The sequence below is a fragment of the Arthroderma uncinatum genome (assembly GCF_011692745.1).
Source record: "Arthroderma uncinatum strain CBS 119779 chromosome Unknown scaffold4, whole genome shotgun sequence".
NCBI lineage: Eukaryota > Fungi > Ascomycota > Eurotiomycetes > Onygenales > Arthrodermataceae > Arthroderma > Arthroderma uncinatum.
In genome coordinates, this window is record NW_022983866.1 from 1,614,199 (window position 1) to 1,637,783 (window position 23,585).

At 50.0% G+C, this 23,585-nt stretch overlaps 7 protein-coding genes across 7 annotated transcripts; 4 read left to right on the top strand and 3 right to left on the bottom strand.

Moving 5' to 3' along the window:
- Positions 1-1,621: 1,621 nt before the first annotated feature.
- GIQ15_05842 (uncharacterized protein) lies at positions 1,622-5,952 on the top strand (the record flags this gene model as incomplete). Its single annotated transcript, XM_033553259.1, has 6 exons — positions 1,622-2,021; positions 2,188-2,300; positions 2,511-2,811; positions 2,852-4,661; positions 4,819-4,967; positions 5,045-5,952. The coding sequence occupies 6 exons, from the start codon at positions 1,622-1,624 to the stop codon at positions 5,950-5,952; spliced, it is 3,681 nt and encodes a 1,226-aa protein (XP_033404403.1).
- A 783-nt stretch (positions 5,953-6,735) lies between these two features.
- On the top strand, positions 6,736-8,693 carry GIQ15_05843 (carnitine acetyl transferase; the record flags this gene model as incomplete). Its single annotated transcript, XM_033553260.1, has 3 exons — positions 6,736-6,772; positions 6,831-8,493; positions 8,561-8,693. 3 exons carry the CDS (start codon positions 6,736-6,738, stop codon positions 8,691-8,693), a joined length of 1,833 nt encoding a protein of 610 aa, XP_033404404.1.
- Positions 8,694-9,382: 689 nt separating this feature from the next.
- GIQ15_05844 (uncharacterized protein) lies at positions 9,383-10,603 on the bottom strand (the record flags this gene model as incomplete). The annotated part of the gene is made up of 3 exons (XM_033553261.1): positions 9,383-9,567; positions 9,638-10,061; positions 10,130-10,603. The coding sequence occupies 3 exons, from the start codon at positions 10,601-10,603 to the stop codon at positions 9,383-9,385; spliced, it is 1,083 nt and encodes a 360-aa protein (XP_033404405.1).
- A 1,388-nt stretch (positions 10,604-11,991) lies between these two features.
- GIQ15_05845 (NADPH:adrenodoxin oxidoreductase) lies at positions 11,992-13,527 on the top strand (the record flags this gene model as incomplete). The annotated part of the gene is made up of 3 exons (XM_033553262.1): positions 11,992-12,093; positions 12,153-12,587; positions 12,688-13,527. The coding sequence occupies 3 exons, from the start codon at positions 11,992-11,994 to the stop codon at positions 13,525-13,527; spliced, it is 1,377 nt and encodes a 458-aa protein (XP_033404406.1).
- Positions 13,528-14,223: 696 nt separating this feature from the next.
- GIQ15_05846 (lectin C-type domain-containing protein) lies at positions 14,224-16,123 on the bottom strand (the record flags this gene model as incomplete). The annotated part of the gene is made up of 2 exons (XM_033553263.1): positions 14,224-15,987; positions 16,061-16,123. 2 exons carry the CDS (start codon positions 16,121-16,123, stop codon positions 14,224-14,226), a joined length of 1,827 nt encoding a protein of 608 aa, XP_033404407.1.
- Positions 16,124-17,142: 1,019 nt separating this feature from the next.
- GIQ15_05847 (translocation protein SEC62) lies at positions 17,143-17,915 on the top strand (the record flags this gene model as incomplete). The annotated part of the gene is made up of 2 exons (XM_033553264.1): positions 17,143-17,586; positions 17,673-17,915. 2 exons carry the CDS (start codon positions 17,143-17,145, stop codon positions 17,913-17,915), a joined length of 687 nt encoding a protein of 228 aa, XP_033404408.1.
- Positions 17,916-19,553: 1,638 nt separating this feature from the next.
- Positions 19,554-21,448, bottom strand: GIQ15_05848 (peptidase family M20/M25/M40 protein; the record flags this gene model as incomplete). The annotated part of the gene is made up of 2 exons (XM_033553265.1): positions 19,554-19,648; positions 19,708-21,448. 2 exons carry the CDS (start codon positions 21,446-21,448, stop codon positions 19,554-19,556), a joined length of 1,836 nt encoding a protein of 611 aa, XP_033404409.1.
- Positions 21,449-23,585: the final 2,137 nt, after the last annotated feature.

Sequence of the window (23,585 nt, forward strand, 5' to 3'; positions counted from 1 at the left end):
AGGCCAGACTAAAAATATAGCCGAAGAGATGATGACGGAGGCAGTGGACCGATATGCCGTACACAGCAAGTATTCCTGCAACATCATGCAGCTTGCCACGGCTTCGTGTAACTGATATCATAACTATATACAGGGAAGATGAGGGACCGATAGCCACTGTGCAGTCGATCCCGAAAAAGCACGCTAATGTGCATCGAAGTCCGAGGAAAATATATGTGAAAGTAAGACGAGATCTTTGACTGGGGGGAATCGCTATTTATCTCCGCGTCCGTATGGGTACAGGACGACTCGGTTCGTTCCTGTGTGCTGCTGCCGTGGTGTTGTGTGATGCGGTGCAGGGCAAGGGAGGCCAGCATGCGGTCACCCTCGTACCCAGCGTGCGTTCCAGTTCTCCAGCGATCAAAGGGTCCTTTGCATACACACTCAAGCTCCCACACGTACGGAGTGCATACAGACAAACTGAGTGCGTGGCGCATTTCCCCGTGTACGCTTCGGGATCGGTTCTGCGCAAAGCAGAGAGCTCTGAGATAGATATCTGCCGATGCCTGCGAGCAGCTATTCTGGGAAGAGAAAGGCTAAATCAGGTCCCTGCAATGCCAAAAGATTAATCCCACACCATGTTCCATGTCACAGTTTCGATGCACTGTGCGTCCCTGAAGCAAGCCAAAAGGACCGCATCATCTCTGGCATCAGAAGGACGCGCGATCCCATTGCACTGCACATGATGCTGTGATACATGACATCGCTATCAAGCAAAAAGCTGGGGGCAAAAGGGCCTGCCTGGCTGGCTCTTTATCGACCTATACGAAACGAACATTCGACAGGGATCAAGCTAGTTTACCCGTTAGTTAAATTTAGTGCCCTTCGGCGATGTGCTCTGGCTCCACAATCGGCTTTAAACAACGTAACAGACGAGGAAAAGAAATCATTGGCTCGAAACCAGCTTGTTCGAATAATTTCTGTTCCTATCCTCGTTCGTCTTCCTGTCTCAGCATGGAACGCGACAACCTTAACGTTCTTTGATACCTGTCTCCCGTTTTCGGCGCATATCTCAGTGAACAGGCACAGTACAGGCACGAACACAGGTACAGATACAGCATGGAGTAGGGATCCTTTCACAAGCATATAGGTTATGCTGTGGACTCCTTGTTGCATCGCTAACTCCACCAGGGAGCACTGACAAGTTTACCTGCAGCTGCAGCTGCATCTGCCTTGTGTGTCACCTCTCCGCACTTTTTTTTCCCCCTTGATGACCCTATTTACCCGTGTTTTTTTCTTGTTCAGGCCATACTGTCCTTCTTTTCTCCCCCATACCATTTCCGTACTTGACCTTACATTCACTGACAGCACGACTAAGATATACCGCCTGGATAGCTCCAAGGCCGCACACGAGCAAAGAGGATATCCTAGCTCGTCAGAATTCCCCGCACGAGGGATCTCGCGCTTGAATAAACAAACAAACGAAAAAAAAAAAAACCAAGGCGGAGAAAAGGAAATTAAAAGAACAAAAAAGAAAGAAGAAAAAAAAGAAAATACCTTATTACTAACTGCGTCAAGAATCTTTTTGACTTGAAGAGGCGTTAGCTGGAAGACACCCTCGAGACATACGCTTCATATCTCAATGGATCCGTCACAGTCGACGTATGGGCCTCGACATTCGGCATTTGGCAGGCCTCGCGAACCTCGAAACTCGTCTCTTCCACCTCGGCATTGCCCTCCTTCCTCGCTATCGACGAGCCATACCCAACAATCGCCCTTTGACGTGGTAGCAAGCTCACGACGAGAACCGAGCAATGCATTTTCACGCCATCCACCAGCGCCTGCCGCGCCGCCGTCGCTGGGATACCCATACTCGCGAGACGTCATCTCACATACGCAGCAGCAGCATCAGCAGCATGCACACCATCCGCATAACAACGGTGCGCCGCGACAGAGAACCGACGCCGCGACACGAGAGCCACGAATCAAGCATAGCGCGGAGGAAGGGAAAGGTCAGGCTGGGATGAATATGCGCAGAGAAGGTAAGAGGTAGAAATTTTCTTATTTTCACCTTGTTTACACCTTCATTGCAAACTCTTTTTTTTAAAGTTTGCTCCTCTCGCCCTGCCCCAAGAGGATGGTCTTTGGCGTGCATATCGGAGGAGGCAGCCATTACATATATGCACATATATACACCGGACGCTGCAGCAGTGGACCACGATGCCCAGGCCTCTCTCCGCCTTCCGCTCCTCCCTTCTTTTTTTTGCCGCCCGCGCTCCGCTGTTCCCCCTTTCGGACTCTTGGCACGGTTCACTCCGGTGGTCCGTGCCGAACGCGCTAGCCGCTTAAGGTTTCTCGCGCTAGTCTACTTTTGGCGAGCAAATGCTTGGCACTTTAGCGCAGGTCCCGTGACCTAGTTTTTCCCCAAATAATTCTCCAACTGCAACTGTTTTTTGCCTTTTTCGGGCGCATTCAAGTTGCTTCTTCCAATAACTGACACGGCCTCTCTCTATGACTTGGCCTCACTCCAGGCCCGCCGTCCTCGATCCTACGAGACATGTCTCATCCGTCGCAGCACGACCAGGCTCGCAGGCGGTCTGTGGGAAGCGCTGGCAGCTCGTCTGCTTATTCAGGTAAGCCTGAAACCGAACGCGACTACCGCTCGCCCCCGTGAAAAATACCCGCATCGACGGCCATTCCCCGACCAAGAACCGCGCTCTCTCGCCCACGAGGATGGGTCGCAATTATTCATTGGCCATGGCACTGTCTTTATACACCCTGATGCACTGCCTTTTCCTCGTTTCCTGCCCTCGCATGTCACTTTCGGTCGTGGTTCGCGCCAGCTAACCGCTGCTACTCAAAGGCCATCCAGAACACCCAGCTGCAACTGCATCAACCACCTATCCTAGCCGTCAGATGCTTCCTCCGTCCTCCCCGCAGCATTATCCTCCTCGGGGCCCAGCGATCCAGCATCCTCAGCCGCCGTCGGCGCCTCCTCCGTCCTCCTCGTTCGCGTCCCGGGAACTCGCCATCACAAGCCAAGCACACAGGCCTGGGAGTAGCATGTCGATATCGTCGATGCTTGGCTCGGATACAGATCGTCTACCGCGAGAGAACATACCGGGGCCTCTGTACTCGCGACCTTCGGTAACTTCAATACCTGCCGCCACCGCACCACCACCACCGCCTCCTGCGCAGCCCCCGTCCATGTCACCACCTTCCGCCCTGACAAGGCAGCCGTCATCAGAGTACCCTTCCTTTCGCCGGTCCCATACTCCGGACGGCGGACCTTTCTCGAAACCTCTCACTCCCCGGCCGTATCGATCAAGATCGGGAGGCAGTGCTTCTGGAAATCCTCCACCGGTCACGGATGATTCGCGGTTTGGTGGGCCTCGGCCGGCCTCGAACGCACCTCAACCGCAGTATAGTGAAAAGCAGCCGTCAGCACCTAGATCCCCTCGAAACACATATCCAGAATCTTCATACCATCAAGACCGACGCATGAGTCTTGGTGGGCCAATTCCGCGAGCGAACCCGCAAGGTCACCAGCAGCATCGATCAGAGGAGCCACCGTCACGACCGCCCTTGTTCAGCCCACCCGTAAGGCTGGCACCGGGATTTGTTGAAGGAGCGCAAAAGGAGTCAAATACTCAGCGGGAACAACATGGATATCCAGGAAATTTAGAAGCTCCTCCTCCACGGCCATCGTCGAGGTTTAGTGATCCCTCCCAGGATCGACAGGAACATGGTGGCCGTGATCAACAACCTTACCGGCAACATGGTATTCAGGAACACGCGCACCACCAGCAGCAATCACAGTCACAGCAACATCAACATCAACCTCATCGATATGGACCTCATGTCTCGGAACACGAAGGTGACAGGTCCCAGCGAGGGCCCTGGGAATCGAATTACCAACGTGTATCTCCAGAATCAACCCGATATAATGCCGGAGAAACAAACACGGGCTACGGTTTCGGATCTATTCAGAATTATACAAAATCGTTAGGCTCCCAATTAACCGCTCCACGCTCCATTCCCGGCCAAACACCGCTTCACCCACGACAAGACGCAACCCCTTCAAACGACTCGTCACCGCATATCAGCCGTAATAGACCTCCTACTCAGAACCCTCCTCGCCTGTTTTCGCCAACCCCGGCTTCCACCAGTGCCCAGTCGTTCAACAGCTCGTTTGCGGACGAACAACGTGCCCGCGGAGCTACCGAGGAACCACCTCACCATAAGAGCGTATTGAACATAAATGCAGAAACTAGACGAGGTGGAAGGGCGTCGCCGCTCCCTCAGGCCGTGCAAGGTGCCCAGGCTCAGATCATCGACCCGGCTACCGAGTCAGGTATAAAGAGTGAATTGGGCCGTGTGTTCTCCGGCATTGGCAGCGGCGTGGGAGTATCTAGCTCGGCATCCTTGGGAGGAAGCGGACCTTCAACGCCCATGGCATCGAGCCCGTTTAAAAAGGATCATGGCGGACGATCAATGAACCAGGATTTAAACGGCGAGAATTCCTTTGGTAAAGGCCCAGGGTCTGCACCAGGCAGTGGCCGACGCGGCCGGAGAGTGAAGGAAGAAGAGGGCAAGGACGAAACTGAAGCAGCTGTCGTTCCGCGTGGTGGAGGTGGAAGGAGAGCACGGCATGTACACCATCATCATCATCACGGTCATCAGTAAGTATGTTACCATTATGGGTAGGGACCGTTGGCTAACCGTGTTTACTCCTTTTTTTTACTTGCTAGTCACCATCATAAACATCGAATCGAAGACGATCCATCTATCTACCCCGGGAACCAAGGCCCACAGCTAGCGGCTCCCTTTAGACCACAGTCCGGCCCTGGTGATGCTTCGGCTGCATCTACAGCAGCGGGTGCCTCACACCATCACCACCACCATCACCATCACCACCATCATGGCCCACGCGCAGCACCTGGCAGTGGCATACCGCATCATCACCATCCAACTCCTCCCGCCGTTCCGTTAAGAGAATACAACACAACGGTAAATCTAGAGCCGCTGCTGAAAAGTGTCGAACATCATCCTCGCTACCATTTAGGTTCTACGCTATATGCACCACGCATTGAAATGCCGTCTGCTAGAGCACCCCCGGAATCGTCGAAATTTGGCTACACCTCGACGCCAATACCTATCCCACGGTTTGATGGAAAGGAAAACTGCACCTTTACCATCCGTGTTCCTCGATTCCGGATCGATTCCAGCCATCGTGAGGAGATCTGTGCCCGCAGAGCTCTGTGGGGGACAGGCGTGTATACAGACGACTCTGACCCGGTGGCAGCAGCAATACATTCTGGGTTCATCCGCGGTGAATGGGCCGAGGACGTCGACGTATCCATGCTCAATCTTGAAATCAAAGACAATCGCAGATCCCAGCCGGCAGCCACCACCAATGGACACGGATCAGCCGTAGCAAAGCCGGCGTCCTCCAACGGCAACACCCCGTCGGCGAACAGCAACAGCACAAAGTCTGACCCGGCATCGACGGCACAATCAGAGACTCCTCAGCAACCACCCGCTGCGTCAACCACCCCTGGAACGTCGGAGTCCAAGCAGCTCCCTCCCGTCCCACCACCAAAAAAGGACCTGCACATCAAGCTCCTGATTCTGCCCACCCTCGAACGGTACGATAGCAGCGTGATGTACGGTCTCAAGTCGCGTTCGTGGGGCAAGAACCATGACGGAATGAGCTTCAAAGTCCTCGAAATCGAATGGGTCGACGAAGGCGCTTCCAAGGGCGAGGAGAGAGGCGGAGAGGCCCGCCGTAAGCGACTGCGAAACATGATGCGCAGCGGCCGCATCTGTACGCCCGCTGGCCTGAAGGGCCGGAAGGGAGTAGAACTGCATCTCTCTTCCAACCGCGACCCCGACCCCGATACGACCATGAAGGACGCAGACGAAGCAAGCCCTGCTGTCCCTGCCTCGACCGCCGTGGAACCCGTGTCCTAAGCCTCACCGTATCTTTCCCATCTACTGTCTTATCTCTTATTCATCTCCAACATTCCTACCTGTCATTTTTGCAAGCGACCATCTCTGTTTATCCCTATTTTATCTCGTTATTATCTCCTTTTTCTATCATCATTTTTTATATTCCTTGTGAGCGCTAGTAAAAATTGTATTACTAATAAGGTTTCAAAAGAGCCGAGGCTCTCGGAGTTTTTGTTTCGGCGGAAAGATCAGCTGACCGGCAAGATCGCGCGCGTTTTTGGACTGTGAAAACAGTTTGTAGATGCGATATTGGCCTGAAAGCGAGGGTTGAGTGCGCTGGAATGCTACTGTATGTAAAGCCGAAGTTGCTGTGTCATGTTATCTGGTCATCTGGCGTTGGACGTAGGTCTTCTCCCCTTGGTATAATTCCTTTTGCTGCGGAGGGGCCCAAGGATCTCCAAGCCGAGGATGCACTGGGAAAGCTCTCTCTCTCTTAAACTATCAACCAGCCCGGCTCTCTCGAACTTCTTTTTTATTTTCGCTCTTCCCTCTGGTAGACTCGGGTTTTTTTATCTTTAAATCTTTCCCAATAGACCATATAACCTCCTGGGCATGTTCCCTGCTGCTTTACGAGGCCGTCTGACTGCTCTTGGACGTGCTTCTGCGATTCGCCCCTCCCCCCGTCTCACAGTAAGTATATCTTGGAGTCGAGAGACAGTCGTTTAAAGGACGAATCTGGCTCCTTTATTCTGCGTTGTATACGGTTGGGTTGTGTCTAACTGCTGAGTCTAGTCTCTCCAAGCAATGGCTCCCCGGCGTGCGGTATCCTCTGTACCAGCAGGTGAGTTGCCAGATACATCATGAAGATAGGGATCCAGCTAATAGTTCGGCGTGGATAGGGTACAAGGAGGACATGTCAAAGGGCAAGATGCTTCGATTCGAAGATTCGCTTCCCAAGTTGCCTGTTCCTACTCTGGAAGAGACCGGACAACGATACCTCAAATCAGTACACCCACTGCTCTCCGCGGAAGAGTATAAGAAGACAGAGAAAGCCGTTTCCGACTTCATCAAGCCAGGTGGTGAGGGAGAGACGCTTCAGAGGCGTCTGATTGCCCGAAACGAGGATCCCAAGACCGAGAATTGGTTGTACGAATGGTGGAATCAGACCGCCTATCTGACCTACCGTGATCCCGTTGTTCCATACGTCAGCTACTTCTACTCATACCGGGACGATAGACTACGACGTGCTCCTGCGAAGCGAGCTGCTGCTATCGCCACTTCGGTGCTGGACTTCAAGAGACAGGTTGATGACGGATCCCTCGAGCCGGAATACCTGCGAAAGGAGCCAATGGCCATGAGCTCATACCAGTATATGTTCAACTGCTGCCGTATCCCCGCTGATGGCGCCGACTATCCTCAAAAATACCCAGCCAAGGAGAACGAACATATCATCGTCATGCGCAAGAACCAGATGTTCAAGGTCCCAACCTCGATCAACGGCCAGCAACTAAACACCTCCGAATTCCAACAACAATTCGAGTCTATTCTCCAGAAAGCCGAGCGAGTTCCCGCCGTTGGAGCCTTGACTTCTGCCAACCGCGACTTCTGGACTGCTGCCCGCAAGAACCTCCTGGCCGCCAGCCCTGCCAACGAAGCTGCTTTGAAGACCATCGAAGGTGCTTCCTTCATCATCTGCCTCGACGATGCGTCGCCCGTCACTCTCGAGGAGCGTGCTCACGTCTACTGGCACGGCGATGGCGCCAACCGCTGGTACGACAAACCATTGAACTTCATCGTCAACGACAACGGAACAGCCGGTTTCCTAGGCGAACACAGCATGATGGACGGTACCCCAACCCACCGTCTAAATGACTATGTGAACCAGCTCATCTTCAGCAACCGTCTCGACTACTCTAACCCATCCATTCGCTCTAACCTCCCCGAGCCCCAGCCCATCTCCTTTGAACTCAACCCTTCCGTTCTCAAGGACATCTCCACCGCCACCCAAGACTTCCAGACCGTTATCAACAAGCACGAACTTCGCGTCCAGGCCTTCCAGGCCTACGGTAAGGGCCTCATCAAGAAGTTCAAATGCAGCCCAGACGCCTACGTCCAGATGCTCATTCAACTCGCATACTTCAAGATGTACGGCAAGAACAGACCAACCTACGAATCCGCCTCCACACGTAAATACAAACTCGGCCGTACCGAGACCACCCGTTCCGTGTCCGACAACAGCGTAGCCTTCTGTAAGGCCCAAGCTGACCCATCAGTGTCCCGAGAGGAGTTGGTCAAACTCTTCCGCTCCGCCGTGGCAGCACACTCTAAATATACCGCCGAAGCCAGCGTTGGCAAGGGTGTAGACAGACATCTCTTTGGATTGAAGAAGTTGATCCGTGACGGCGAGGCTGTTCCTTCGCTCTTCCAGGACCCAGCATATGCGTACAGTGGCTCCTGGTTCCTGAGTACCAGTCAGCTTAGCTCTGAATACTTCAACGGATACGGATGGAGTCAAGTCATGGATGAAGGATTTGGAATCGCTTATATGATCAACGAGAACAGGTAAGATCACGCTACGATTTATGATGCTCTAATTTTAACGCTAAACTAACCTCTTTCTTCCTTGTAGCATCCAATTCAACATCGTCTGCAAGAAGATTGGTGCCGAGAGGATGAGCTTCTACCTTAATGAAGCCGCCTGTGAAGTTCGAGACATGTTGATGCCCGACCTTCTCAAGGAGAGCGAAAAGGCCAAGCTCTAAAAAAAGTCCCAGCTTATAAATGTAGACTTCTTCGTGCATTTTTAGAGACTGCCGGACTCGAAAATCCCGCTGGGAAGGGCTACCATAACCCATTCTTGTACGATTTAGGTATTGCTTACTTGTTTCGTTTATATATATATCACATATATCGCAGTCATTTTCAATACATCCGACTTGATAGACAATATCTCATGGTTTTGTTCAGAAGTTTGCAAAAAATCTTCATTGCTCGTATCTTCCAGGAGTAAAATATCTATCTAATCCATACAGGTATCTCATAATGTAGTACTTGGAGGGCTACAACTTGCCAACGAATCGTTTTCATCTGTCTCGGCGTGCACTCGGATAAATATGAGGCTCTTCAGCCCCTCCTCAATCTTCTTCTGCCAAACTTTCGACTGGTCCTTCAAAAATGGTCAAGGAGATAAAATATAATTCTGTAATGTTACATGGAGCATAATTCCTTTCTCAGCACTGGTTTTCTCTCCGCTATTTATTTCCGATCACAAATATCTGTGCCTTGTTTAGAGCATCCTTTGTATGATTGGTAGGCCAAGGTATTTACCACCTTCCTAGCTGCCAATCTAGAGCCGTCTCCTGTCGCCGGGGATAAGTGGTATTCGTAAGATTTAGGCACGCGCTGCCTTCTCACATAAGTTTCAATAGAAGTCCTTTTCATCGTGGCATTCTCACGGCTTGTCGTCTGTTTGGGCTGTTGGTGTTTGAGGCCCGGTCTGGGTGGCCGAGCCCGCTGGCACAGTAGGTGTATCAGCAAGGGTACTGGTAGGGACTGGCTGGTTATGTTCACTAGGCTGAGGAGTGGACTGTGGAGGGTTGTTCGTGCCACTTGCAGTCAACTCGGCTACTTGACGCTCTATGAATGCAATAAGTCAGCACACCAATCGTTAGGTAGAGAAGAGGCAGTTCTATGTTAAAACACATACCTAGTTCCCTTATTCGAACCTTTAACATCTGGTTTTCCCTTGTCAAATTAGCCGTTTCGGCCTGATAGTACGAATTTTCATCTCTGCTACTTCGTCTGCCGTTAGAGTCTCCAAGTTGAAGCCACTCATTACCACCAGTGCTAGTACCGGATTCAGCCTGCGATCCTACTGGGTGTATGGGTGTAAGTGGTGCCATTGCAGTGCTTGAGCCCCTCCGAGCGGAGAAACTAGAGCCCATCGGGAGAGGCCCTCTTTGGCCAGTGCTTGGTAGAGGAGGGATAATTGGGAATGAAAACGACCTTTCTGAAGTCGGCGTTGAATCATCGATGGCTGTTCCGCTTGCGGTTGCCGATGGTTGTGGTTGTGTTTGCTGTAGTTGCTGTAGCTGAGCTTGCTGGTTGCGGATCATCAAAAGAAGCCGATTCTGGTTAAACACAGATGAGTATAAAGTGTAACTGAAAGAGAATAGATGAACAACCAAAAACTACTTACAACTTGTGCTTCCTGCTCTTGCTCGAGCTCCTGGTGCAGCTCGCCAAGTGACGGAGTACGCTGATGGTGGGGGTCTCCAGTACCGATGACAGGACTCCCCGCAATGCTCGAAGGGCTATGAGTTCGGAAAACACTGCCAAAAGAAGAGCGATGGTGATGATTCCGAGGTGATTCGGCGCCTGTAGGATCAGAATGAGAGGCCTCATGAAGATTGGCAATCGAATTAGCTCCAGATCGACGACGCTCTGAGTGTCTAGTCTGAGGGGACCCTCGATGGGCACCAGACGAGGAACGGCGGGATGAATCTGCGGCAGCGTTCATTGTAGCTGTTGCTTGTAGTGATATCGACGAAGAGCGAGGAGAGATCGACCGCGCGACGTTATTGTTGTCCATTGAGTTACTCATCGTGCGGGTGTGATACGGCGAAGAGGAGGTTGACCGGGAAGGAGGGAGCGAATTTAGGTCAGGGGGCATGGCAGCGAGCAAAATCAAGCTGATAGCTGGGCTTGTGGCTGGTCAGATGATCTTTTCAACGCATAAAGAGCCTGATAACTTGCTGCGTGGGCGAGTGAAGAAGAAAGTGAAGCTCGCGAGCTCAGCAAGTTCTCTTTATCTCACGACGTCACGAGATCTCCACGTTCAACGTTGCTGACGTAAGAATGTCGTCATGGCTTTATTGTTATTATTTTTATATCAAAGTCGGGAGAGATAGAGTGAAAGGCTTCGAAATGCCCAACTCGCCGCGGGTGGAATTTTCCACCATTCGGCGTAAGTGTAATCTAGATTGTCAAGGAGACTGCCGGTAGAGTTGTCTATTTGGGTAGAGGTAGTATCCGAGAAGTCAGATAGGAGTGACAGGAGCTGGGAATTCTACAATAATAAGCAAATAGACGAAGAAGGATAGCCTACTACGGAACTGGAAGGGTGCCGTAGTCAACAGGATGCCTGGAGAAACACTGAGTGGCCTGATCATCGAGTAGAGTGGCGCCTGTAGTAAAGGGACGCTAATGGCCTCCAAGATAATGCCTACAACCATCGCGGTGACTAGGCTAGCCTGAAAAGCGACCACGGTCCTAATAATAGCGGTACATATTGTGACTAACCTTCGCATTTATGATGTGAGTCCAATATGCCCTCGGCGCTCCACCAGCTGTTGCTATTATCGATTCTTTTCAGAGAAGGACCAAGGTATGATTACCAGCAGTAATTTTGCCGAGCCTGGGAACAAGATGAGAAGACCACGAATGCAACAGATGTGTCTTCAATAAAATCGAATTAACCCGGAAGATACCATCTGTCAAGCTATGCTTAAGCGCCCGGCTCCTCCGGCGATAGAAGTATGTGAACTTCATATCAGCGGCCGATTAAAATACGCGGCATCTTAAAACCAGTTATAGTTCGAGTTCTAAGCCGAGGAGATGTTGTTCAGAGCCCCAATACTTTCATCTTTGGCAGAACGAACATGTAGGGATCGCTCTTTTGAAGCAGAAAAGGAGAGTATTTGCGCCTTGCGAACTTGCTGTCACATGAGACAGATTATTCAGCATATCTAATCAGATTAGATAGTAAAGACTTGGCGCGCCTTATCTGATTAATAGTTTTTAACTTCGCGCCTCAGGATACAATGGAAGAAGAGACTTGAAGTTGCACAGAGCACGGGGCAGTAGGTGATAACGATGTCATTCATAACTTGCCCAAAGCCATATCCTCGGTGTTCCCGACTGTTTAGCCACCCTCTTATCCGACCGGTAAGAAGGTTTGGGCAGAAACGGTGTATTAATGTTGCAGCTTCGCCCTCGCGGCGATTCCGGGTCGCGGTTGTCGGCTCTGGGCCCGCGGGATTCTACGCTGCTTATAGATTGATGGGGAAGGTTCCGGAGGCAGTTGTTGATATGTACGAGCAACTCCCTGTTCCATTTGGGCTGGTTCGATACGGTGTTGCCCCGGACCATCCTGAGGTCAAGGTAAGTGAATGTACCCGACACGCTATCGAGTTCTTCGGCTAATACTTAACCGGCTCCAGAACTGCCAGGATAAATTCACCGAGGTTGCAGAATCGGCACGATTTAATTTCATTGGGAACGTCGAGTTGGGCAGTGGTCTCCCACTTAGCGTCCTGAAACCGCATTATGACGCCATCCTATTCTCGTACGGAGCCTCGAAGGATCGGGAATTAGGGATTCCCAACGAGAGAGAACTCACCGGGGTGTTTTCTGCAAGGGCATTTGTTGGTTGGTATAACGGGCTACCAGAATACAGGAATCTATTACCTGATCTGGCCAGTGGGGAGGACGCTGTTATAATTGGACAGGGGAACGTGGCTCTTGACGTTGCAAGGGTATTGTTAACCGATGTGGACGTTCTACGGAAGACAGATATGTCAGAACATGCTCTCGAGGAACTTGCAAAGAGTAAAGTCAAGAGAGTGAGAGTTGTTGGCCGTCGTGGGCCGATGCAGGTAAGCCCTTGTCACGACCACGCTTCACAAATTCTGGTAAATCGCTGATGTCCAATCACAGGCTGCTTTCACCATTAAAGAAGTTCGGGAACTTATGCAGCTACCTTCAACTGGCTTTGAACCCATACCGAAATATCTGCTTCCTCCAGATTCTATTATATCCGGACTTCCAAGAGCCCACAAACGAATAACCCAACTCCTTGCTAAGGGCTCCTCCACTAAACTCGAAGACTCAACGAAGAGGTGGTCTCTTGACTTCCTCCTTTCTCCTCGCTCATTCCACTCTTCACTAGAAAACCCCGGAGTTTTATCACATATCACATTTACACGAAACCAGCTAGACTCAGCCGATCCTTATTCTCCTACAGCATCCGTTTCCCCATTTTTAGCAGACGATGGCAAAGCTGCCCATATAGATATACCGGCAAACCTTTGCTTCCGAAGTATAGGTTACAAATCCTGCCCACTCCCGGGATTGGACGATCTTGATGTTCCATTTAATTCTTCCCGTGGATTAATACCCAACGATGGACAGGGGAGAGTTTTAAGCTATCCTCCTCCCTCTAGCAATGACGATGATCTCCCAGCTCATGTTCCTGGGGTGTATTGCGCTGGATGGGTGAAGCGAGGCCCCACGGGAGTCATTGCTTCGACGATGACTGATGCATTTGCCACGGCAGATGCTATTGCGGCAGATTGGGCGATACATCGTGATGGAGGTAGTGACAAGATGGCGTTCCTCAATTCTAGGGCTGGAGGTGAAAGCACTGGCCTTGGGTGGGATGGTGTGCGCCCTGAGGCGGAGAAGCGAGGCTTACAGCCAACTAGCTGGAAGGACTGGGAAGAGATTGATCGAGTAGAGAAAGAGCGTGGACAGGCTAATGGGAAACCCCGAGAGAAGTTTGCACAGGTTAGCGATATGCTTGAGGTTTTATCGTAGAGATAAATTTGCTTTAGATGCCTATAGACATATAGAGATGTATTATATAGTATATTGTATAACACCTGAATCGATATAATGTGTATCCCACCTTCTTAGCATAGTCAGGGCTGAGCAAAGTCATTAAAAATTCTCATAAATCTTCCACAGTAGATACATTTATTATGAATCCGTGCTCTAAGCTGTTAATTTATTCTGGGTAACAGCCATAATAATAGATCGACTGAATCCGTAATATATCAGTATCCATCATACTGCAGGCCATTTTGAAATAAATTGCTCCACAAATCAAAATCAGTTTCAAAAATAATCATTACACAACAGGAGATCCTTTCTTCGCGGACAAGTGATAACTTCTTATTGTTTAATTTCCATTACATATATGTTGTTACATCATACATGCCATGTATCAACACAAGACCGTTTGCCGAACTGCGGCATAAGTAGAGTATGATCGTGACTATCGAGTATCGACGCCACAAAATTACCACCGAAGGTCAATGGAGGTGAGATTCGTTTCCTATACCAGTTTCTATTTGATTACAGTACTAAATCTAAGAGAAGGATAGGGCCGTGTATGGTAATCCTTTTCGAAACTGAACCGTCAAAGCAAAGCAAGATTGAGCCAACTGCTCAGTAATATCGTCCACCTAATAAAGCCTCGAGGTACCTGGCTTAAAATTTGAGATATTCCCATTACGAAGGTACTCCTTCGTAATCCCATCCATCAATAACCCTCCTTCTCCTCGAATTTCGCCGATTTGCATTACACTTAACAAACAACGTTAAAGCAGTTAGGATGAGAACGATGATAGCCGCAATCGTTGGAACAAGAATTGCCCGCCTTTCAATCTCGTTAGTATCCAGCTCATACGGGCACTGTGCGGCCGCACCATGTGTGACCCAGCAGGAAGGCACATCCGCAGAGTTGAAGTCTATCCAGACCGACTGGCTGCTACCGCTGTCTTTATCACTGGTATCAGGTAATATTGCCGTAGTAACATTACGCTGCGGATGGAGCTTTGAATAGAGATAGGTATTCTCAAGCGCGGTTCTGGGGACGGAGAAGGCTGTACGTTCGGGGCAAGCTTCAGCGGCGGTGAAGTAGCTAGCCGTTTTTTCTGAAATAATCCAGTCGTATGGAGAATTTCCGACTCGGCAGGCAACACGGAATTCATCGGAACACTCATGCGCACGCCATTTCCCTGACAATGCCGCATCCATCGCTGCGCATCGATATGAGTTTCTCGTTTTTGACGATGTTGAACCGGTGGAGTTGAGAGGTTCATCCTTAGCCCAAGACCAGGTTGTTGAAAACGAAACGTTTCGATAAGGTCCAATGTCCCTATCAGCCGTCACGTTAAGGAGGGTATAGTTAACGACGGGAGATATGCCACACGATACAAATTGCCGGGTTAATAGCGCTATTTCGTCGGATGAATTTCGTTGGGGGAGTTCTGCCACGGCCCATGTGTGGTCATCAGTCGACACTCCTGTGGAACTAGGGTCATAGAGGCAGCCTTTTGTGAGATTAGCTGCCGCATCAACCTGGATATCTATGCGAGATGTCAGTGAATTTGGCGGGAATACCATAGGGTCCCCTGTAAAGTTGTAAGATGACATTTGAGGGTCAATGGTCCCCCAGCCCATGATAAGCCTTGAAGCTCGAGCTAGAACAGCGAAACCGGTCGATGGCCATCCATTAGCCGTGGCAAGATGATGTTTACTATCCACAGTTGTCGTGAGATATTCCGCGATGGGTTGTTGGGATGGGGAAACGGAAAACCAAGATTCATTCAGATTCTGACGATTCTCCATCAACCTGGCTGGGCTATAGATAAAATTTCGCAGCGAACTTCCTAACATTCTACCAAGTAAACGCGATGGGGACGGAAGGCTGCTCAAATCAGGCGTCTTTGGAGGTTCATCCGGCGAGTCAGACGAACCAGCAGCGTGCATATTGATAATTAAATAAAGCATGTTTGCGTTTATGGTATTTTCAGTGCTCAGAAAGTACTCTTCTAGTACCGCTGACAAAGTCGAGATGTTGAGGGACTGCGTACACGAGTACGGCCCTAGGTTGTATATCTCAGGCCCGGACTCACTTCTCTCTTGCGCAGCGCGAGCCTTTTTCTTGCTATTGACTGCTGCCGAGGTTGAAGACGGATTAATAGCGGAGGCTCTGCTTGACGTGATATCCCCAGATGGCGCGCTAGTCGGGATAGTTGAAGTTGGACGGGCGCCGACAGTGTCTATCGGGCAAAGCCCCCATAGATCCCCTTCTGATGACCAATATACGTCCACGTACAGACGTCTGTAGCCGACTGCCAGCAGGTTGGATATGCACTTCCGAGCCGCATCGTCCTCATATAATCCAGCACCGAAACACGCCGCCGAGAGTGATACAGCAGGAAGCGTCACATAGTCGAGCGGAATTTGAAGTGAAACATCTCTCTGAGACTATAGAAAGAGCCAAATTAGCAAATGTATCACAAGCACATTCAAACTCCTCTCAGGCATCCATCCTACATACTAGTTCAACGGTGTTCCATGGTGGGATGAGGAACGCACTCTTGTCAGGTATGAAGTTCCGCATCGGCAATTCGCAGGTAAACTCTACGCATCAGCCGGTGCAGACAGCAATTGACCATGGTAGAAGAGTGATGGGGAGGAGGCTGAAGCTGGGGGACGGATGCTGGTTATCGTCGTGTTTTTGTTACATGGAGATAAAAAGATACGCGGTTCTATCTCCATATCACGTGATACCGCTACACGTGACTATTAGCGTCATGGACTTTATGGTTGCTGAGTCATCCCAAATTTCGGTACGGTACGCTTTCGTAATCAACGATCTGGCCACTGTTGAACTTCCAATTGCATCGCCCGCGGCTTCATTTTTTGTCCAACACCACCTTTCGTGCCACTCTGTCTTCAGGCTCTGGGCGTCTTTGTTTTTATAGGGAATATAAGTCGAGAACGTCTTCACCATGGCAGCCCCTGGTCCAACTCCGGAGCAGATAGCGGCTATGCAGCAGCAGATGGCCGCCGAGGCGCAAAGACGAGGGATGACACTCGAGGAATTCGGCAGGATGCAGCGAGAGCAGATTGCCGCAGAGGCCGCTAAACAGGGCCTGACTCCCGAGCAGTTCATTCACAAACTAAAGGCGCAGGCCTTACGACAACATCAAATGCAGCAACAGCAGCAGCAGCAGCAACAACAACAACAACAGCAGCAGCAACAGCAACAGGGAGGCGGACAGCATCAACATCAACAGCAGCAGCAGCAGCAGCAACAACAAACACAAGTGCCTGTAAACTCAGGAGCACCACCAGATCCAAAGGGCATAGCAGTTGCGCAATTTTTGAAATCGCAGAATCTGAAGCCTAGAGCCTGTATCTTGGACGGCCGGCGCAAGGAACTGTTTAAAGGTAACCATATAGAGGCCCGCAGATATACAATTTTAAGGAGAGCCAGCCGCTGACACGTTATTAGTTAAACGAGCATTGCGGGCGCTTCAATCACCCGCCTACGCCAAAGCATCTGCTAAGCCAAAATCCAACCTACCACCAGTCACCGACCTAGCTTCCGCCGAAAACGCTTTTAAACTTCTACCAATGTCCCTTCTCGCGCTGAAAGTCTCCAAGATTGACCCCCATGAGGGCCATGACCACGCAAAGCCACCGCCAAAGAAAGGTAGGGTCAAGGGTCTATGGACTGTTCGTATACAACAACATCAAGATACCGATCCTATGACGCATTATGTCTGGCTGTATGAGGGACCTCAGTGGAAGCAGAAGGCGATGGCCGCTGGAGTTTTGGCTGCTATCATGGCCGTCGTCATGTTTCCTTTGTGGCCCATTATGCTTAGACAGGGTGTTTGGTACCTCAGTGTTGGCATGATGGGATTACTTTGCCTGTTCTTCGCCATGGCAATCTTCCGTCTTATTCTCTTCGCAGTCACGTTCTTCGTCGCTTCACCAGGTCTATGGCTATTCCCGAACCTATTTGAGGACGTTGGATTCTTCGAGAGCTTCGTACCTTTATGGGGCTGGCAAGAGGTATGTTATATTGCCCCGCGTATATACTAATACCGGTTGGACTGTGGCAACGAAATTACAATGGCTAACACCTTATATTTCTACAGACTAAGAAAAAGAAGAAATCCAAGAAAACAGACGGATCAGCATCTTCAAAATCTTCCAAGTCCAAGTCATCCTCTAAGCCTGCTGTTGCTCCCGTCGCTGCTCCCGCCGCTGCTACTTCTGCCGAAAAAGCCCCAGTTACAAATAATGCCGCGCCCGCCGCTCCCATGGAATCAGCTAAACCCGAACACTCACCTGCTAGGCATGCATTTGCTGCTAGCGTAGAGGATGCTGAAGAAGAGTAGCTTCTACCCCTAGAAAACCGATAAGCAAATGAAGAATAATTTTTCATATACCCCACACCTTCCCATTTTCTTTTATATTCTCCCTCTTATTTGCTTCATTTAGCCAAACATCCGGCCTAGGACTACTTCTACCTTGTCGACTTTCAACCTATTTGGCACTTTTGTTTTTTTATAACGGTTATTCGTCTTTTAAGTCTCTTTTCGAGGGCTCGGTTTATATATTACGATGTATGAATAATTACCCTAAAATAAACCTGGCGTTACGTTCTCCATCTTCTTATTATATCAAAGGCGCTGCAAGCAGAGGTTGTGCATCGGTGTAGCTTTAGCACACCGCCCAATCTCGGTAGCTGACTACTTAGTTAAATAAAGGTCATGGTTGTAATAGTATTTTAAAGATAAAGATCAGGTTATACAATGCTATTGTGTGGGAAATGAGACCGAATTTTTAACCAAAATGATGAAGGAACATAAGAAACTATGGATATTGGATAGAAGCTGTGTTGTCGGCTCAGCTTCTCCTGCGACTCCGTTTTGATCACATCATATCTTATCGGTCGTATCCAAGGGAAAGGAAACCAGGAAAGCCAGGGACGGTAGGATATATATAATATATATCTATATATGAAATGAAGTCAAAAAAATAACGGTTGAGCGACATTGGATATCGATGTGGTCAGGGGTATAAGAGCTAACGTAGTAGACGCAATGAGAGGATATCTGTCAAAGGAATGGGCTAAGAGTTCCGGTAGGAGGTTGGTTATTTGGAGTTATTCCCTTTGAGTAGCGTACATGTAAAATATAGGTAGGCATTAGGGTATATGGTGCAAATGTGGCATGAATATGGTACATGTATGCGGTTACGTGTCCAATCAAAACAGTAAGCGGATGGAACGCGCAGTTGAATCCTGAATGAAGCAAAAACAACGAGGGTATCATGAGTCGCATATTGGGAGATGGTTTAAACGAGGAACTACTCAACAGAATGAAACACGTAACTGTAAACGGAATGACGCAATGCTTTGTTAAAATATGCAAATAAGAGAAATATGCAGCACGGCCAGCTTTGGGGCACGCCGGAATATGGTGGCCAGCCGATTTGCTTCCTTCAACATGAAGGTGCTCGGATACCCCTGACGACCTTGGTATTTCATCTATCGAGGATGATACTGGGTGCTTTTTTGTGGTAGCGATTGACAGCTAATGATGCTAAGTCGTGAATTTTCACATGGAGACGATGGCTCGGAGAATACAATCGGCGGTACTTCTGGTAGAGGGCAAGTTGGAGGTGGAGCTGGGGGTGGGCCGTGGGGAATATGTGACATGCTTTTCCTGCTTGAAAGAGAGTTTATGGAAGCCCTTCTACCATTGCATGATTTCACCGTCATAGATCGTCGGCGTCGTGTTGGGTCCTGGCTAGGTTCCGGGTTGGGGCTTGGTTGACGGACGTTTCTGGATGTCTTAATTCTTGGTTCATTAAGGGTCCTGGGCCCTAAGCTCTGTGGCCTTTGCCGTAAGTCGTGTGGGTTGTTCCTGGACTGAAACCCTGGGGCCTGATGGGGTACATCTAACGGGTCGTCTTCGAGGATGGACAAGGCCGGTCGATACTCAGAAGCTGGACGGCAGGAATTTTGTATACTATCGGAGGACGAATACCTTCGTATTCGAGGAGTATGCTCGGGGATGGACGAAGGGAGGAGTGGGCGAGGTGTACAGTGTCCTTGTTCCTGTGACTTTGAGTCGTCCAATTTGGGTTTACTTTTGGCTTGCTCAGGTTGGTGCATTCCGTTACTACTGGTTTCCCTCCTCCTTGGAGGTGGACTTTGATTGGAATTGACGCCCTCGTCAACCTTAGGGCTGCCATTGATCTCGGTAGCAGGAATGGTTTGTAAAACAGGGCTCTGACATATTCCGTTATCAACCGGAAAAGAGGTAGTCTTGGGACTAGATGCAACTGAATTTCGTTTGTTGAGAATTGGATGGCTAAAGTTTGGTGTAGGTGAAGTAACGCGATGTTCAGACCGGGGTGGAGGAGAGGGTGTCTCGTTGATAACCTCCTCTGGTTTAACAGAGGGTCTAACAAAAGACCTGCTCCTAATCCCTAAATCGGTGCTCGCGACACGGCCGGCTTTTGGCGACTCCAAGCAAGGGCTTCTGGAAGCTGGGGTTCTGGTAGTAACAGAAGATGATGAGGATTGAGAACTCGGCATAGTCCGCGTCCCGATAGAAACATATGATAGCCTTGACTCTCGTCTAAGGTTATCTAATTCCGGTGTACTTGCCAGCGATGATGGTGAGGGTATCTCGATTGATTGATGCACAGGTTTTTGGTTTTCTCGTTTCGTCATATCATCCGTACGTGGTCCAGGGACGGATATTTGGCTATTCCTTGCGCTCGATGGAGATGACAAGGCCTGGTCTACGAGGCTATTCCGGATGCCTTCGTGACTTTGGTGTGTCATCTGCGGGGGTTGAAGCCGATGGAATCCAGGAGTTTCTGTGGAATAGTCCTTCCCTCCGAGACCCTGTATTTCACGCCGGACGAACATAAGCCAAGATGCCAGCTCTTCTGCACTATCCAGCACCAATAAGAAACTGCTTGCTGGTTTCTGAGGCTCGGTATTATTCCGTCGAAACCGCCCGAGTATAGTTTTCTTCGGCTCCACGCTTGGTTCGATGTCATCTTGTGTCTGCGATATTTGTAGAACCCAGTGTTTTCCTGGGATAGCATCACAGGCAAATGCGACTGAGTCCCCACCCAAGGCCAACACCGCCTCAGGGAGTCGATCAAAATTACCGTCAACACTATACTGTAGCAGATATCCGCCGGTCACCAATATGAATATTTTCTGTGTCCATTTCATGCCGCTCGACTGGCTAGATTGGCTCCTAGTGTGCGATTTTTTGCCTTTCTTCCAACTCTTTGTCTTGGTTACACCCTTAGGACCTGGGCCATCTGGTCTAGTATCAGCGTCCGTAGCCTTGTCTTTATCATTGCGTGCTTTCAGGTCTCGACGCGCCTTGCGGCGCAAAATATCTTCAGTGGACATCGTAGGGTACGGGAGCGTAGCATGCTTTACGGCCTGCGGGTAAACCATAAAGAGAGGCGGGGGATCCCACGTTGACATAGGACCCGTGTCTTCGGCATTTGATTGATTCTCAAAGTTGGCAGCTGGGATTTGAATTGGAGACTTAACCGAAATTGGGGTGGCATTTACGCTGGGGACGGGGGATGGTGTTATTCTTGAAATTGGGCTGGTAATTCCGAAAATGGTGGGCGATTCTGTGGCAGGAGTAGGAGAGTCTCTGCTCGAGGTAGATTGACGGCTAGGCTTTGCCCTTGCGAACCACCGCCGGAGGGTGAAGCCGTGTGGTTTAGGACGCAGTGGAACGCGATTTCCCGATGTATCGCCATCGAGCTCTTCTGGGAGGGGAGGCTTAACACGAACCGTCGAGTTCCTGTTGGTTGTTTGAATTGGCGTTAGCCGCACTCCCCTTCGAGAACCGACGGTGGAAGGGGGTTCAGCGTTCATCTGTCAATCTTTTCTAGTTATTTAATGCCTTCGTCCGTTGATCTATTTCAAGCGTAATCTCTCATCGCCGATACGAAACCATGGGTGGTAGTCAACTTAGGAGCTCCATCGACGACACACACACACAGTCTATAAGAGAGGCTATATGTCCATTGCCAGGAACTGCGCCGCTAAACCACGACTTCTTTCCGAGACATGTATCAATTGAGACAAAAGGGAGTGTTCGATGTGACACTGGACGTCAAGGGGTTCGAGCTGACTGTGAGAGTAGAGGGGCAACGAGCGTATGTGATAGTAAGGCTTGTATGACAAGGTTAAGCGGCCATAGTCTGGGGAGGACACGGCCTGAGAAGTGAAGTGAGCGAAGGAAAGCGAACAGAACGAAGTTCCTTGACATGAGAAGCCTGAATTCCGTGCATAGGAGGACTCCAGATGCATGCAAGAAGGAGGAAAGCTGCTTTGCCGAGTCACTCCGTTGGTGCTGGGCTGTTGATCAGATGTTAGCGGGTGAAGCTGCAAAAGAAATTCTGCTCTTTCGTTGGTCCACAGTTCCGATTCGCACGGGCTTTGAGCCTTGAAAAGGAATCCATTACTAACAGACCGTTAGGGGGCAAAACCTGCGGTTGAAGAGTATTCCCTGCGGCCAGCCCTTACATTGACTTTTGCGAGTGTGACAGCCAAGTTCTCTTCACGATATTGGCGCCCATCAAGTCGAACACATCTCAAGCTTGTGCCCATCACACGGCTAACCCAACCATCCTAGACAGACCCCTGGCACATGCCACTCGCCCCTGACTGGCTACTAAGCGGCGCTAAGACCAATGCCGTTGGGCTCAAAGTAACAAAGCCCGACTTGGGGAAGCTCTCCTTTCGACCTGCAGACTGACGCAGCCTCCGTAAGGCCGGACGGGCTCTCAGAAGCTATGCCTGCAAAAGACCGGCAGGGTCTTGGAACCCAAACCTCCGTTGGCAAGAGGAAGGTAAACACTGAGGATAGGCGAGCTGAAAAGTCATAGATTAGTCGCCCTCTTATCATCCGTCAACAGCAACGAAAACCGCATGTTGTTCCTGTCAAGCCATCGGCTGGTAATCGCGGCCTGCATCAAGGCTTAATTCTTCGCACGCGCGATAAAATCCCGTGCCTAAATATTCATTGGGCACGCAGCTTCCCCCCTTTTTTTACTGATCAAAAGGCCTGGAACAAGGCGGGGGAAGGGCCAATTATAATATATCAACCCAAGGTCCCCAGAATGCTTATATACCTTAACTCATAGTCGAGGGGAGTTTAATTAATCATCTAAGACACTCTAGGTCTAGAAGTCGGTAATGTTTGTAGCGTTATGTCATGCCGTCGGCGGCTGGTAGTCGAACCAAGCCCAAAGTCTCAACGTTGAAGTATCGTTTGCTTTCCCCTTTAGTAATCATCAGGGTCACGATGCGTGTCTGTTGAGTCTAGTCTGAAGAGTAGCGGACCCATGGGGTTGGAGAGAGGAGTCCGGTGATTAAATATCAAGAGTTGCCGAAAAGATGATCGGAGTAACGGCAGCTCGAAGACTATGTATTTTGAAGAAAGTGTTAGTCAATAAGATAGCATGACAAAGTTTGACAGAGCCGTTGTCGCTCTATGTAACACTCAGACGACCTCACAAGCGCTAATGACCAAGTTAATCTCCATCCGGCGAGGCGAATTAGTACGTTTCAGCACCTGCCAGCGCGTCAGCGGGATGCTACCTAGGTATATAATGCAAACCTGTTTCCTAACGTAGTTTGTTTGACGATTATAGGGATCTCCTTTTCTCCGGGGAGGTTGGTCTTGTCGTAGCCCCGAGTGTTGGCAACTATATACTTCGTGTCTCTGACCACGCCACGCAACGGTTTCACGCTTATTACTTAGATCCCTTTATTATAAACCTGCCGGAGAATATCTCCTGAGATGACTGAGGCGATCGCGGGAGAAGATCCTATGCTTGAAGATCCGATGCTTTAATCGTCCAGGCGCTGGGCGTGGCAGATTGAAATGACTGGGTTTAACTCATTATTGGGATTATTGTACGGAGTAAGCTTGGAACGTACCGCTGGGCTGGTAGCGCGGTTTGAGCTAAAGGAGGTAGGGGAACCAAATCGTGCGATCGATCCC